Source organism: Hemiscyllium ocellatum, chromosome 20 (assembly GCF_020745735.1).
Source record: "Hemiscyllium ocellatum isolate sHemOce1 chromosome 20, sHemOce1.pat.X.cur, whole genome shotgun sequence".
Taxonomy (NCBI): domain Eukaryota; kingdom Metazoa; phylum Chordata; class Chondrichthyes; order Orectolobiformes; family Hemiscylliidae; genus Hemiscyllium; species Hemiscyllium ocellatum.
This window is the reverse complement of record NC_083420.1, coordinates 23,883,379-23,897,754: the sequence shown is the minus strand read 5'-3', so window position 1 is coordinate 23,897,754 and position 14,376 is coordinate 23,883,379. Positions and strand designations below refer to the sequence as shown.

The window sequence follows — 14,376 nt, the reverse complement described above, 5'->3', positions numbered from 1 at the left end:
AAGGCAGGAGAATGGGATAGAGTCATAGTGCTCATTCAGAAAGCTATGTAGACACAATGGACCAAACAACTGCAATAATAATTCTGTGATCAACCTTGCTGCACCATCTGACACCATTCTGCCATGATGAGCTGAAATTTCTTGTAGCTGAACAGAAATGAAACAAAGTATTTGTTTGTCTTTCACTGACACTTATATGTTATAGAGATGTACAGCATGGAAACAGACCCTTCGGTCCAACCCATCCATGCCGACCAGATATCCTAAACTAATCTAGTTCCATTTGCCAGCACATGGCCCATATATCTCTCAATTCTTCCGATGCATGTACCCATCCAGTTGCCTTTTAAATGCTGTAATTGTACCAGCCTCCACTACTTCATCTGACCGCTCATTCCATACATGCACTACCCTCTGTGAAAAATTGGCCCTTAGGTCGCTTTTAAATTTTTCCCCTATCACCTTAAACATACGCACTCTAGTTCCCGACTTCCCCGCCCCAGGTAAGTCCTGCCCTGATTTGCCTTTCCAAATGCAGCACCTCACACCTATCTACCTGCCACTCTTTGGCCATTATCTCCATCTGATCAAAATCCCATTGTACGCTGAGGTAATCTCCTTCGTTGTCCGCAACACCTCCAACTTTGGTGTGACCTGCAAAAACTTACTAACTATATCTCCTATTTGTATATCCATGTCCTTCTGTCTCAGATTTCATCAGGCCAAATGATGACATGCTTTTATATAGTGTTTTTAATATAATAAATTATCCCACGATTATAAAACAACTTTCCTCAGCGGGTTACACAGAAAAGTAATGAGGGCAAAGAGTTTCTTCTATGAAAAAGATGGGTAGAGAGGCAGTGACGTTTCAGGAGGGAATTCTTTGGGACTCTGTATCTTAAGGCATCTCTGTCAAAGGCGCATTAGTTAAAATTAGGGCTGTACAAGGGACCAGGTTATTAGGGCCGCAGAGATCTCAAAGGTTTAAAGGGCTGGAAGTTGCAGGGATATTGTTGTTTCATGAACTTAGCAACTCCAAGCTGTCATTCAGACACTGCCTCCAGTCAGCTAGGCCACCTAAAAAATATGCATACTGTCAAAGCTTTTTGTCGTCTTATCATAACACTGCAATAAATTGTAAAGAGCAGCAGCATTTTATACTGTAAGAGTAAAGAATGTTTATTGATTGGAAAGCGGTTTCTGGTAGAGGCACTATCATGGAGAATGAACCAGGTAAATGGTGACTGACTGTTAACTGCCAATCTCCATTTCATTTTAAGCCGAAGAGGTTAACTCTTATTGGTCAAAGCATTGCTCTGAGGAATGAACCAGAGAATGGCTGTTAAGATGAAACAGGTGCAGTGTGTACTCATGTTCTTTGTTTGACAGGATTAAAGAGTCACCATGGATTTTGAAACTGAAATGATGCTTGATAAATCTATAGGAATCTTTCAGGAAAGTAACTGAATAGATGATACGGTTGAGCCAGTGGATATGGTTTACTCCAACTTTCAGAAGATTTGCAGTTAGGTTCCACATAACAAATTCGCATGAAAAATTGAAGTGCATGGCATTTGAGGTGGACATGGATAGACAACTGGTTGTCAGATGAGAAGCAACAAGTAGGTATAAATGGGTCATTTTTCCAAATAACAACCAGTTACAAGCAGAGATAAATGCTTGGACCTCAGCAACTCTTAATGTATATTAATGATTAAGATAAGGGAACTAAATGTAATATCTCTAAGTTTGTAAATGACACAAAACTGGATGGGTGGCTGAACTATGAGGATGTAGAGATGTTCAGTGTGATTTGGGCAAGAGAGTGAATGGGTAATGCATGGCAAATGAAGTCTAATATGAATAAATGTGAGGTTATCTATTATGGCAGCAAAAACAGGAAGGCAGATTTTTATCTGTATGACACTAGATTGGCAAGACTGAGGTGTAATGAGATCTGGGTGTCCTTGTATATCATTCCCTCAAAGTAAGCATGCAGATGCTGTTGACAGTGAAGAAAGCAAATGGTATTTTGGCCTTTGTATCGAGGATTCAAGTACCAGAACAGAGATGTCTTGCTGCAATTGTACAAGGTCTTGGTGAGACCACACCTGAGTATTATGTGCAGTTTTGCTCTCCATAGCTGAGGAAAGATGTTTTGGCTATGAAGGGAGTGCAACAAAGGTTTACTAGACTGATTCCTTGAATAGCAGGAGTGATGTAGGGAGTAGAGACTGGATCAATCAGGACTATATTCACTGAGTTTAGAAGAATATGGGGGGAGCTCATAGAAACCCATAAAATTCTAACAAAACCAAACAGGATAAAGGTAGGAAGGATGTTCGCACTGACTGGAAAGTCAAGAATCAGGCATCACAGTCCAAGGATGGGATGTAAGCCATTTAGAACTGATTTGAGAAGAAACTTCTTCATCCAAAGGGTGGAGAGTCTGTGAAATTCTCTGCCACAGAAAGCAGTTAAGTTCAAATGTTTGAATGTTCTCAAGGAAGACATAGATATAATTCTTATGGCTTAAAGAAACAAAGAGATTGGAGAGAAAGCGGGAACTGGGTACCAGGTTGGATGATCAGCCATGATCATACTGAGTGGCAGAACAGGTTCAAAAGGCCAAGTGGTCTACTATGCTCTTATTTTCTAACTTACAGTTTTTCTGTCCATTTAAAAACAGCATCCCTGTATATTAATATGTAGATTTCAGTACATGCAAGTGTGCCCAACTGCAAATTCAACTGATCATTTTGTATTGGTTGACGGCCTAATTTCTAGTACACTTGGGATTATTTAGCAAAATCTGTCCAAACACTGAGCCACATCAATATTGGGTAGTGTGTTTACAGTTTTGTAAGTGCAGGCTGGCTGGATATATTCAGTACCTTGCCTGTTGCAAACAGTAAAGGTATGTGCTATTTGATATGCTCTGCCAGTCTTTGGAGGGTGTGTTACTTAGATATCTAATGCCATAGAAGCAAGACTCCTGCATTGAAATTCATAAACCTACATTACCCATTACATGGTAGATGCCTTTTTGGCTTGATGACAGCATTTTGTCAATGGCAAATACCACTCATGTTCCTGGGGCATAGTTACAGCCTGAAACAGTTTATGTCAGTTGTTGTTGTGGTTCTGCTCGCCGAGCTGGAAGTTTTTGCTGCAAACGTTTCGTTCCCTGGCTAGGGAACATCATCAGTGCTGTTGGAGCCTCGTGTGAAGCGCTGCTTTGACGTTTCTTATGTTTTTATATTGGTTTGTTCTTGCCGCTTCCGGGTGTCAGTTTCAGCTGCAGTGATTTGTATGTGGGGTCCAGGTCGATGTGTCTGTTGATGGATGTTCTTGCCGTTTCCGGGTGTCAGTTTCAGCTGTAGTGGTTTGTATATGGTGTCCAGGTCAATGTGTCTGTTGATGGAGTTTGGGGATGAATGCCATGCTTCTAGGAATTCTCTGGCTGTTCTCTGTCTGGCTTGTCCTATGATAGTGGTGTTTTCCCAGTCAAATTCATGTTGCTGGTTATCTGAGTGTATGGCTACTAGAGATAGCTGGTCGTGTCGTTTTGTGGCTAGCTGATGTTCATGGATGCGGATTGTTAGCTGTCTTCCTGTTTGTCCTATATAGGACAAACAGGAAGACAGCTAACAATCCGCATCCATGAACATCAGCTAGCCACAAAACGACACGACCAGCTATCTCTAGTAGCCATACACTCAGATAACCAGCAACATGAATTTGACTGGGAAAACACCACTATCATAGGACAAGCCAGACAGAGAACAGCCAGAGAATTCCTAGAAGCATGGCATTCATCCCCAAACTCCATCAACAGACACATTGACCTGGACACCATATACAAACCACTACAGCTGAAACTGACACCCGGAAACGGCAAGAACATTCATCAACAGACACATCGATCTGGACCCCACATACAAATCACTGCAGGTGAAACTGACACCCGGAAGCGGCAAGAACAAACCAATATAAATACCGGAAGAAACGTCAAAGCAGCGCTTCACACGAGGCTCCAACAGCACTGATGATGTTCCCTAGCCAGGGAACGAAACGTTTGCAGCAAAAACTTCCAGCTCGGCGAGCAGAACCACAACAACGGATACCCGAGCTACAAATCTTCAATCAGATTTTATGTCAGTTGTTGCTCAAACTTTTGAGATTTCTTTCTCTCCCAGAATAATGTGAGGTAAACTGGGCCTTCTGGTGATGTATTTTCACATTCCACTTCCAGATCGTCACCATCCTCCCACAGCTTCTGAAAACCTTCTTAGTGAACATGCTATGCATCGAGATTGATGAGTTGGGTTTGATAGTTTTGTGTACCAGAGGAAGCTATCAATGATTAACTAACACTTCAGTTGAATTTTGCCTTGTTGTAAAATTACAAAATATTTTACATTACAATTAACATTGTAGTCTCTGGATCATACCTTGTTGTTCTAAAACTAGGTGCACTACCTTCAACATTGTTCTGCTCGAATTGTCCTCCAAGGTAGACAAGCAGGAGGCTGGAGGAACACAGCAAGCCAGGCAGCATCGAGGGTGGAGAAGTCGAAGTTTTGTGTATAACCCTTCTTCAGGATTAAAGAAGAGTTACACCTGAAACGTCAACTTCTCCACCTCCTGATGCTGCTAGGCTTGATGTGTTCATCCAGCTTTCTGCTTGTCTGCCTTGGATTCCAGCTTTTTGTCTCTAACCTGAATTGTCCTCCAGGCAGGATAACAGCAATAAGTGAATGCAGCCTAGTGAACAAGGATGAAGTGCTTTGATCCAATGATTGTGGAGACTCTGTCTCTTAGCCTTGATACCAGTGCTGGCTGCACAAACACCTGAAGTGGCTGAATTTGGCCGGGGGTGGGGTCTCTGGAGATGAACCTGGACAAGCCCATGAAGCTCTTCTATCATCTCTAGAATATATGCAGCTGTTTTAGCTGATCTGGCCAACTCCAGTTTTTTTCACTTTGTTCATGGGAGATCATTCATAGTGTCATCAGACATTTTTATAATCACTGGAGCAATTAGTATTAATAGTAAAATGGGAATCCAAGCTCATTAGATGAAACGCATTTTAACTCAAGTGGCTCCTATGGAGCTAGCAACATATGTGGGACATGTGTGTTCTGACTGTATCCTTTAAATGCATAATCAGAGCTGACTTAAGATGCATTCTATTTGAATTGGATTGAGCAAATTTGCTTTCCATACAATATTCTGAATTCCAGTGTTGTTGTGAGTTTCTGGATAGGATTATTCCCACAAACAGCTGTGCAAGAATTGTTGCCTTGACAGCCGAAAAGGAGCAGTTCAACTAAACTTGTTGTCATGTCAAACAAAAATGGTGTTCCTGTAGTAATGAATAAAAGTTAATTGTTTCCTGTCCCCTTATATTTTCCATTCCGATCTTGTTGGCATAGATCCTAACCATGTTGATTAGGTAAACTTTGGGGCACATTTTCAGACATTATAACTGACCTATAGTGTGACTTTATTTTACTTGTTCATAGACTTAGTTGATCCACTTTGTGAAAAGACAACATTGGGTATGATTAGCCTTTTCTCATTATTTCATAGGATATTGCCATTCCTAGCAAGGCTAGAATTTTGTTGTCTTTGAGAAATTGGCATTAGGTGGAAATGGGCCCTTCGGCCCAACAAGTGCACACCGACCCTCCGAAGAATACCCACCCAGACCCATTCCCTTTGACTAATGCACCTAACACTATGGGCAATTTAGCATGGCCAGTTCACCTGACCTGCACATCTTTGGACTGTGGGAGGAAACCGGAGCACCCGGAGGAAACCCACGCAGACACGGGGAGAATGTGCAAACTTCACGCAGACAGTCACCCGAAGCTGGAATCAAACCTGGGACCCTGGTACTGTGAGGCAGCATGCTGCAGTCCACTTGATTATGTTACAATGATTTTTCTGTGCATCTGCTGCCTTTGGCTTTCTGGGGCTTAGGGGTTGCATGTTTAGAATGTAGTGTTGAAGGTTTGGCAAGTTGCTACTGTGCAAGATGTAAATGCACACACTGCTGCCACTGTGTGCTGGTGGTGAAGGGAGTGGATGTTTAAAGTGGTGCATATATACCAACCAAACAGGCTGCTTGTACTGGATGGTGACTTGCTTCTTGTGTGTCAAAGGAGGTAAAATGGTCCAGGCAGAAGAGAATATACTGTCACACTCCTGACTTAGAATCATAGAATCCCTGCAGTGTGGCAGTGAGCCATTTGGCCCGTCACGTGCATTCTGACCCTCTGAAGAGTATCCTATCCTATCCCTGTTGTAACGCTGCATTTTCCCATTGCTAGTTCAGCTAGCCTGCGCATCACTGGACTCTATGCGCAATTTAGCATGGTCAATCCACCTAAGCTGCGCATCTTTGGAATGTGGGAGGGAACCAGAGGAAACCATGCCGACACTGGGAGAATTTGTGCTAACTCCACACAGACAGTCATCCAAGGGCGGAATTGAGCCCAGGTTCCTGCTGACCACTGTACTGCCCGTATGCCTTGTAGATGGACACGTTTTGGACTGTCAGGAGTTGAGTTGTTTGCCACAGAACTCCTAGCCTGCACCACTCTTATATGCACAGAATTTATATGGCTAGTCTTATTCTGTTTCTCGTGAATAGTAATTCAAAGGTAACATGTAGATAGTAGTGGATTCAACTATAGTAATGTCATTGAATGTCAATAAACAATGGTTAAATTCTCTCTTATTGGAGATGATTATTGCTGGACACTTGTGGCAAGTAATATTTATGCCACACATCAACCCAAGCCTGACTGCTGTCCACATCTTGCTGCATGTGGACACAGGCTGGATCACTATCTGAGGAGTTTCAAATGCTACTGAGCACAGTAATCATTAGCAAACATCTTCACTTCTAACCTAATGGTCAAGGAAAAGTCATTGATGAAGCAGCTGAAGGTAGTTGCACTAGGTGACTACACTGAAACATTTCTGCAGCAATGGCCTGGGACTGAAACATTGGCCTTCGACAACTACAACCGTCTTTCTTGATGCTCGTCACAATTTCAACCAGCTGAGAATTTTTTGCCTGACTCCCATTGACTTCAAATTTGCTCAGGCTTCTTTTTTCCTTGTAATCAAATGCTGCCTTAGTGTAAAGTGTAGTCACCGTTACCTCACCTCCAGCTCAGCTCTTTTGTTCATGCTTGGATCAAGGCTTTACTAAGATGTGGAACTGAGTGCTCATGGCAGAGTCCAAACTGAGTTTCATTGCATAAGTTATTGCTGTATAAGAGCTGCTTAGTTGCATTGTCTATTACACCTTCAAGCATTTCGGTGATCAGGAGAAGACAGATCAGGCGCTAATTGGGTGGATTGGATCAGCCCTGCTTTGTGGACAGGACAAAACTGAGCAGTTGTCCATTTTGTCAGGTAGATAGGTACCTGTACTGGAATAGTTTGACCAGGCCATGGCTAGATCTGGAGTACATAATTTCAACATATTATCAGAATGTTGTAGGACCCTTTAACCTCTGCTGTCCTTAGTGTCTTCAGCTTTCTCTTAATATCAAGAGGAATGAATTGAAATGCCTGAAGGCTAACATCTCTGAAGCGGGACTGTCAGGATGAGACTGAGATGAATCATTCCCTCAACATCTCTCTCTGAATGTGACTGCAAATTTTTCAACTTTGTTTTTTTGCGCAGATGTACTGGTCACCCGTATCACTGAAGATATATGAACATTTGTGCAGCCTCTTCAACTAGTTAGTTTTGTAATTGTTCACCAACACTCATGACTTATTTTGACAGGACTACAAAACTTTGATGTTGTAGTCCATTGTTTTTGATGTTGGTCAATACTGCCGCTCACATTTTGTTCCTCTGTTTGATCAACAAGTGATCCTATTTGTAGCTTTACCAGGTTAATCCCTCATTTTTTGGTGTGCTTGGTGCTGCAACTGCCATGCTCTCCTGCATTCTTCACTGAAGCACTGTTGATCTCCTGGCTTGTTGGTAATGACAGAGTGAGGGATAAATCAGATCATGAGGTTTACATATTATGATAGAAAACAGTTGTTGAAGAACCACACTGCCTTGTAGATGCACAGTTCTGAGTGGCTAGATCTGCTCAAAATCTATTGCATTTAGAACTATGGTAGTGCCACAAACAAAGAGGAAAGTTCCTTCGATGTGAAGACAGGATTTTGGTGTAAGTAAAACCACAAGGTTTCCTTGCTCGTGATTGTCTTGGTGCCATGAGATGCACACCAACTCCCACTATTTGTGCCACCTCCTCTGGTGGTTCTGTAGAGTAGGGATGGTGCTGGTGTCTCCTGGGACATTGTCTATAAACCATAATGCAGGAAGTATGACTCAGTCAGATGATTGACTGATTAGTCTGTGCGAAACCTCTGCCAATTTTGGCACAAGCCCCTGAGTTTAATGAAGAGGACCTTACAGGGTTGATGAGACTGGATGTGGTCTTTCTGGTGCCTAAGTCAAAGCTGAGTGGTGTCTTTTTTTTAATCTTTCTGCAGCAGTATAGTAAAATTGATTGGCTTGCTAAGTCACTTCAAAGGGCAGTTAAGAGTTAGCCATATGTAGAGTCAATGGCCACATGGTATTATCGCTCGACTGTTATCCAGAGACCCAGGTTGAAATCCAACCATGGCAGATAGTGGAATTTGAATTCTATAGAAATCTGGAATCTAATGACTACTATAAATCTTTTTCCAATTGTTGGACAAACCCATTTGGTTCACTGATGTCCTTTTAGGGAACGAAATCTGCCATCCTTACCTGGTCTGGCCGACATGTGACTCCAGACTCACAGAAACGTGGCTGATTCTGAACTGCTGTCTGGGCAATAAATGCTGCCTAGCTAACAATGTCCTCATCCTGTGAATGAATAAAGAAAAAATTAATGTTTTTATAGGGGTTATTTTTCACACAACAAAACACAATTATATGTTACAAAAGAGTTTTGACAAGAAGCTTGGATTCAGAAAGAGTTGAAAGGGGCATCCTAGTGCATTGCACACACTTGTTCCTCTGATCACTGCTCTATATACATGTATTGTCGAGTTTTACCTTGGTGCATTTTTTTAGTCAAGAAATATCTTTGCACGATTGTTTCATGCCAAAATTACAAGCAAATAAAATTTCATAAAGATGGAATATTTGTGGAGATATAACGAATTATATTGCCTCAATGTACATTACTAATATACTAATGTATACTTGTCCCCTTTTTTTGTCTCTCAATAGTGATCTTGTTCTGTATGGCAGCCCTGATATTTCCAATTGGATTTTACATCAATGAAGTTGGAGGGCAACCATACAAGTTACCCAATAATACCCAGGTTGGATCTTCATACGTGCTATTTGTCTTGTCCATCTTCTTTACCATTGTGGGACTTCTGTTTGCAGGGAAGGTTTGCTTACCTGGTTGAGGAAATGGGAAAAAGCCTGCCCAAACACAAACAGGAAAAAAACAATCATCAAAGTTGAGTTGCATTCATCAGCTGGGGACTGCTGAGAGCAACTCCCAAGACCGAGGATGGATTAGTTCATATCACTATGCACTTTGGAGACAAAGAAGAATTTTTCCTTCATCTACCCTCATGCTGATTCAGAATATTGTGAACAAATTGCTGCTTAATGTGGATGAGAATGGGGCTGTTCTGGAAAATGAACAACCTGAGAAGACTACTTCACTGAAGCGGCATCAAAAACCCATCCTTCCATGTCCCCACCGTTAACACTATACCTGTCATCATTTCATATTAGCAACAGGCAATTGAGCCCAAGCTCACTCTCTCACAGCTTTTATTCATTCTTTAGAAAGAGATTCAGTATTAGGCTGGAAGTAAAATGGACAATGCAGGTGGGGCAGGCCTCACTGAAGATTAGACTGTTGCAACATTTCCAAGATGGTGAACCATTGAAAAATTGAGAGTTGATGAGGAACGTTACACTACTAAACAAAAGTAATACCAAATTGGATGTGATTCAGGACTTGGAGCACAATGGAGTGCCAGTCTGACCAGGATCAAGTTATGAAGCCTTTAGATCAAAAGTTGCTTTCTATTCTGTATGAAACAATTATGGAAATCTAATCCTGCTGGATATTAAAGCCAAATATTATGTTTTTTGTTCAGTAACATTTAGAAGAAATTCCCCCTTCTATTTCTGTTGCTGATGCAGTTTAATGTATATGCAACTCAGGCGTATTTAAATGACTGGAAAACACTATGTTGAGAAGGTCAGAGGCTGAGTTGCTGTCATTTTGAGGTCAGAATAGTTGAAAGTCCTCAGTTACCTCATTCTTTGTGCTTTTTTTGTTATGTAGTAACTGACCCCAACTTCATATTTTCACACAATATTACCACATGTCTAAACCTTACTGGGTGCAATTTTTTAAGTTGACTAAGCTGAACTAAGAAATTATCTTTATTAAATTATTTGTATATGAGGAGAAAGATTGTGACATATCCTTTTAATCACTCCACTGCTTAAACCTGTTTTTTTAAAATAATGTTTTGACTAATGTACTGGCTGTGATTGTCCAGAGTTGTCCTCCAATTTATGCTATCAGAACTTCATCCATTGTTTGTGTGCCTACCTGCAGATGTACATTAACTTAGCCCATTCAGCAGTATCAGTCCCCTTCACTGTGTTTACTTATCCTTGGTTGTATAATATTAAAAGATGATACTATCTCTGATCAGGTGACTATAAGTTTCCATAGCTCCATGTAGAGGCATTAAATTGAACTTCCCTTTCGGACTGTGCATTGACACTTCGGGATCAATGTGAAGTTGTTCACTATGATGATGATAACAAATTGAGCTGTTTGATCGACAGGAACAGATAAGTTGTGTGAGACCAGCTGTTGAAGGACTGCTGCAGTTCTACACAAGCTTTGAGTGAACTCAACTGACCCAGTATTTTAACATATCAGCTATAAAGCTTTGCTTAGATGTCTGTAAGGAACACTACTCCCCTATCTTAAGATGCTCACCTGCACTGAGACACAGTAATTACAACTCTGAGACTGCTGCAGGAATATTGCTGTTTCCCATTCACTCTTAAAACTGGTATTTGGATGCAGGCGCTGTCCAAATGTGCTATGTGCATTTCCCTTCAAAGAGATTGTTGGAACTAGACTGATCTGTTCTGGGCATATCTCTTCTAGAACAGCCCTTGTGGTGTCACAGTGCTGGTGATCATGTGCTGGCTAATGCAATAGCTTGAGATGTCTGTTCACTGAAAGAACTTGGGTAGAATTATCTTTAATTGAGTCATGTGGAGATGCCAGGGATATTACTTCTGGCAAAAAAGGACGACTGCTTCCAGTGATCTTTGTGCTCTGCATATCAAAGGAAATGATGTACAAGAAATATAACCATCAAGGAACAATTTTATATATTTGACCTGGTGCCTCAGCATTTGCAGTGAAAGGTCAAAGGGCAGCATACACATTGCTGCCCATACTTCAACTTGTTGGAACAAAAGGGAAGTCCAACAGTGCTGTAGGAAACTGAATGGAATTGTGTGATTGATCTGCTTCAAACAGGAATTACGAGAAAGCATTAAATAGTCAGAAATATAATTAATATCCCCTGTATTCCAAAGCAAGCAACCTGAACAATATACTAAATAACAAAACATACTTTGAGAAATTATGACTGAGCTGATATGTTCATTTGACTGTAATGAAAGATTGTTGACCTAATTTTATTGTCTGTAGCCAACTTGACAACAGTTTGATTTTTCATGAACACGTTATACATTTCAACATGTACAATTAACACAAGCTCCCATGGGACCACCAGTCTTGGTAGTTGAAAAAAAGATTTCTTTGGTTTTCTTCTGCCTCTCATTCTGCAGTCTGCCCATTTGTTCCTCTTTGCCATTCTCTCTTGCTGTCGTAGGTTAATGTGTGTTCTGTTTTGCTCTCTCTCACCTCTTTGCTTCCTCTCCCTGTTTCGTACTCTACCTCTCCGCTGTCTGCCTGTATACACTCTTGTCCTCTCAATGTCTTCCACTTTGCCTCGTTGATATCACTGATGGCACAAGATGAGCCATATGTGTCAATGCAAGTGAAAAGCCAGCGTATTAACATGTTACTGTTGAAGCTGTGTACGTTCCCTGGCCTTGTTTCACACTGCAGTTTTTAATTGCAGTAGCACAGGAGTGACAACGTAGTGAATAACAAACAAAATCCCCAGGAACAGCTCTTGGAGCTTCAGATGTACTTTGACCGAGTGTTTGTATCAAATTCTATCTAGATTATAGAAATACACTTCTGAATAAATCATTTGACAAGATTATTGAACATATTGGGTACTTTGATCCAAAAGTATCAAATATTTGAAAACATCTGGTCTGCAAGCTTTACTGCTTTCTAAGTTTTACACCATGTCGCACAATATCTAATCGGGTATACTTTAGTAATACAACGTTTTGAGCTATCTGTAAGGCCCAATTACAAGCTTTAAAATAGTTGACCATCAGTTTACAAAATCACACGTCTTTTTGTTTCAAAGATTCCTTTGCAACAATGAAGCTTTGTGAGTGGGAACATTCATTTTCGTTCTCCCAAACTGTGCAAACCATTTTGAAAAATATTTTGAACATTTTATTAAAAAAAAGTAATTCAATCCAATGCAATCAGCAAGTTGACAGTACCATCTCTACCTTTTTCTAATATCTGGTTGGTGACTCTTGAAGGGCTTTAAAGTGATTGTGTCCCTTGCAGTTAGGGGATCAGCTAGTTAAGTTGGCTGGATGGCTGCTTTGAAGGACTCTAATTCTCAATCTCTCCCCTTGCCTGAGGCATGGTGACCCTCTGGTTAATCTCTGTCTAATGAGAGAAAAGCCCTGTAGTCAGGTAGATTGATGGCGACTTTAATTTTAGATCCTGCAGCTAACTGGCTGAGCAGTTCAACAGCATCATATATTCCCACTTTTTTAAAATTCCCACTTTAATGGCATGATTTTCCCCTGTGCAAAAAAACTCAGTATTTATTGCTTTCTGAGCAAAGGAAAATTATTAATATCATCGTGCAGCACATTATTTTGAAAAAAAAACTTGGACTGCATTTTGTTTAAAAATTTATATACTCTAACTCTTGTAGATCACACCATCCTGTATGTTGCACTTAGTTGATCACTTGTGTCTGTTAGTCATTTCTGAGCTAATGTGTTTTCCGGGGCAGCTCATTAAAAAGATGTGGGGTGGGTGGGGGGAGGGAAGATCATTTCCAAAAACGTGTTGATATAACTAGAGCCAGTTTTATCTGGTGGGAAACATTGAAATTACATTACTTTGTTCCCTGATGTTTCATTTAATGGTTTAGTTGTATCTTGGTTTCTATATGATTTGTTTTCATTCATTTGTCCCCTTGCTTCCAGTCCACATCGAACCCTGTCTAAAGGACACAACAATGAAGGATAATGCAAATGCCTCACTGCGTACAAATGATTCAGTGGTTAATCCAAGAAATCCATAATGAGATCTAGTCATTTTCTTATTGTATAAAGTCACAAAAGGGACTCTTTGGGATATCTGCAAACAGCCTGTACAATATCCTATTATCAATGTGTTTTATAATTGGTTACTGCAGTTTTTAAAACCAATAATTTCAGAGGAGGCATTGTTAATACATCTGTACAAAGAGAACATAATTTTCCCTCACTTGTATTTTTGTTATTGAGCAAGTTTATCAAATAAAACAATTGTCTACTAAAGGAACTGGTGTTTTGTTGTCAAATTCTATGGGAATTAAATTTGATAAACACTTCTATTCACTTAAAAATGCACCAGATAGATCACTACCTGATAAGTAAAATCCCAGGAATTCTTCCACTCTCCAAAAATATCTTTGCTGAATTAGAGATGATCTTCCTCTCTGCTAAGATTTAAATACTTACATTTCTATAGCACCCTTCATAATTTCCCAAACCTCTTTCCAACTGATGAAGCACTTTAGCATAGCCAGTGCTGAAGGAAATGAGGCAACTAACCTACATAATGAAATCCCACAATCGTCTATGAAATAAATGATCATTATTTCCTCTATCATATTGATTGAGGGATAAATGTTCAGGACACCACATGGACACATTTGTTGCTCAAGTAGTGGCCATGTGTTCATTTTGCATTTGCTTGAGAGGGCAGGTTGGTCCACACTTGATAGTTTCATGTGAAAGACAGCATCTATATCTGCTGAAGCATTCTTCCAGTACAGACTAGGACTGTCAACTCGGTCTGGGAGCTTATGGTTTTTTTAATTGGCACCTAATCACCTCGCATATCTTGGAACGCAAAGGATCATCAGCGTCTCTTTCTATTAGAAACAAT

The 14,376-nt window shown here is 40.5% G+C and overlaps 1 protein-coding gene across 1 annotated transcript in view; it reads left to right on the top strand.

Annotated features, from left to right (window-relative positions):
• The window catches only part of LOC132825393 (uncharacterized protein C16orf52 homolog B), a 110,649-nt gene extending 96,886 nt beyond the window's left edge, over positions 1-13,763 (top strand). The window contains exon 3 of the mRNA XM_060840608.1: positions 9,276-13,763. Within this exon, the coding sequence (XP_060696591.1) occupies positions 9,276-9,460 (185 nt within the window). The 3' untranslated portion in view covers positions 9,461-13,763. The remainder of the gene's footprint in view (positions 1-9,275) is intronic.
• The last annotated feature ends 613 nt before the right edge of the window (positions 13,764-14,376 follow it).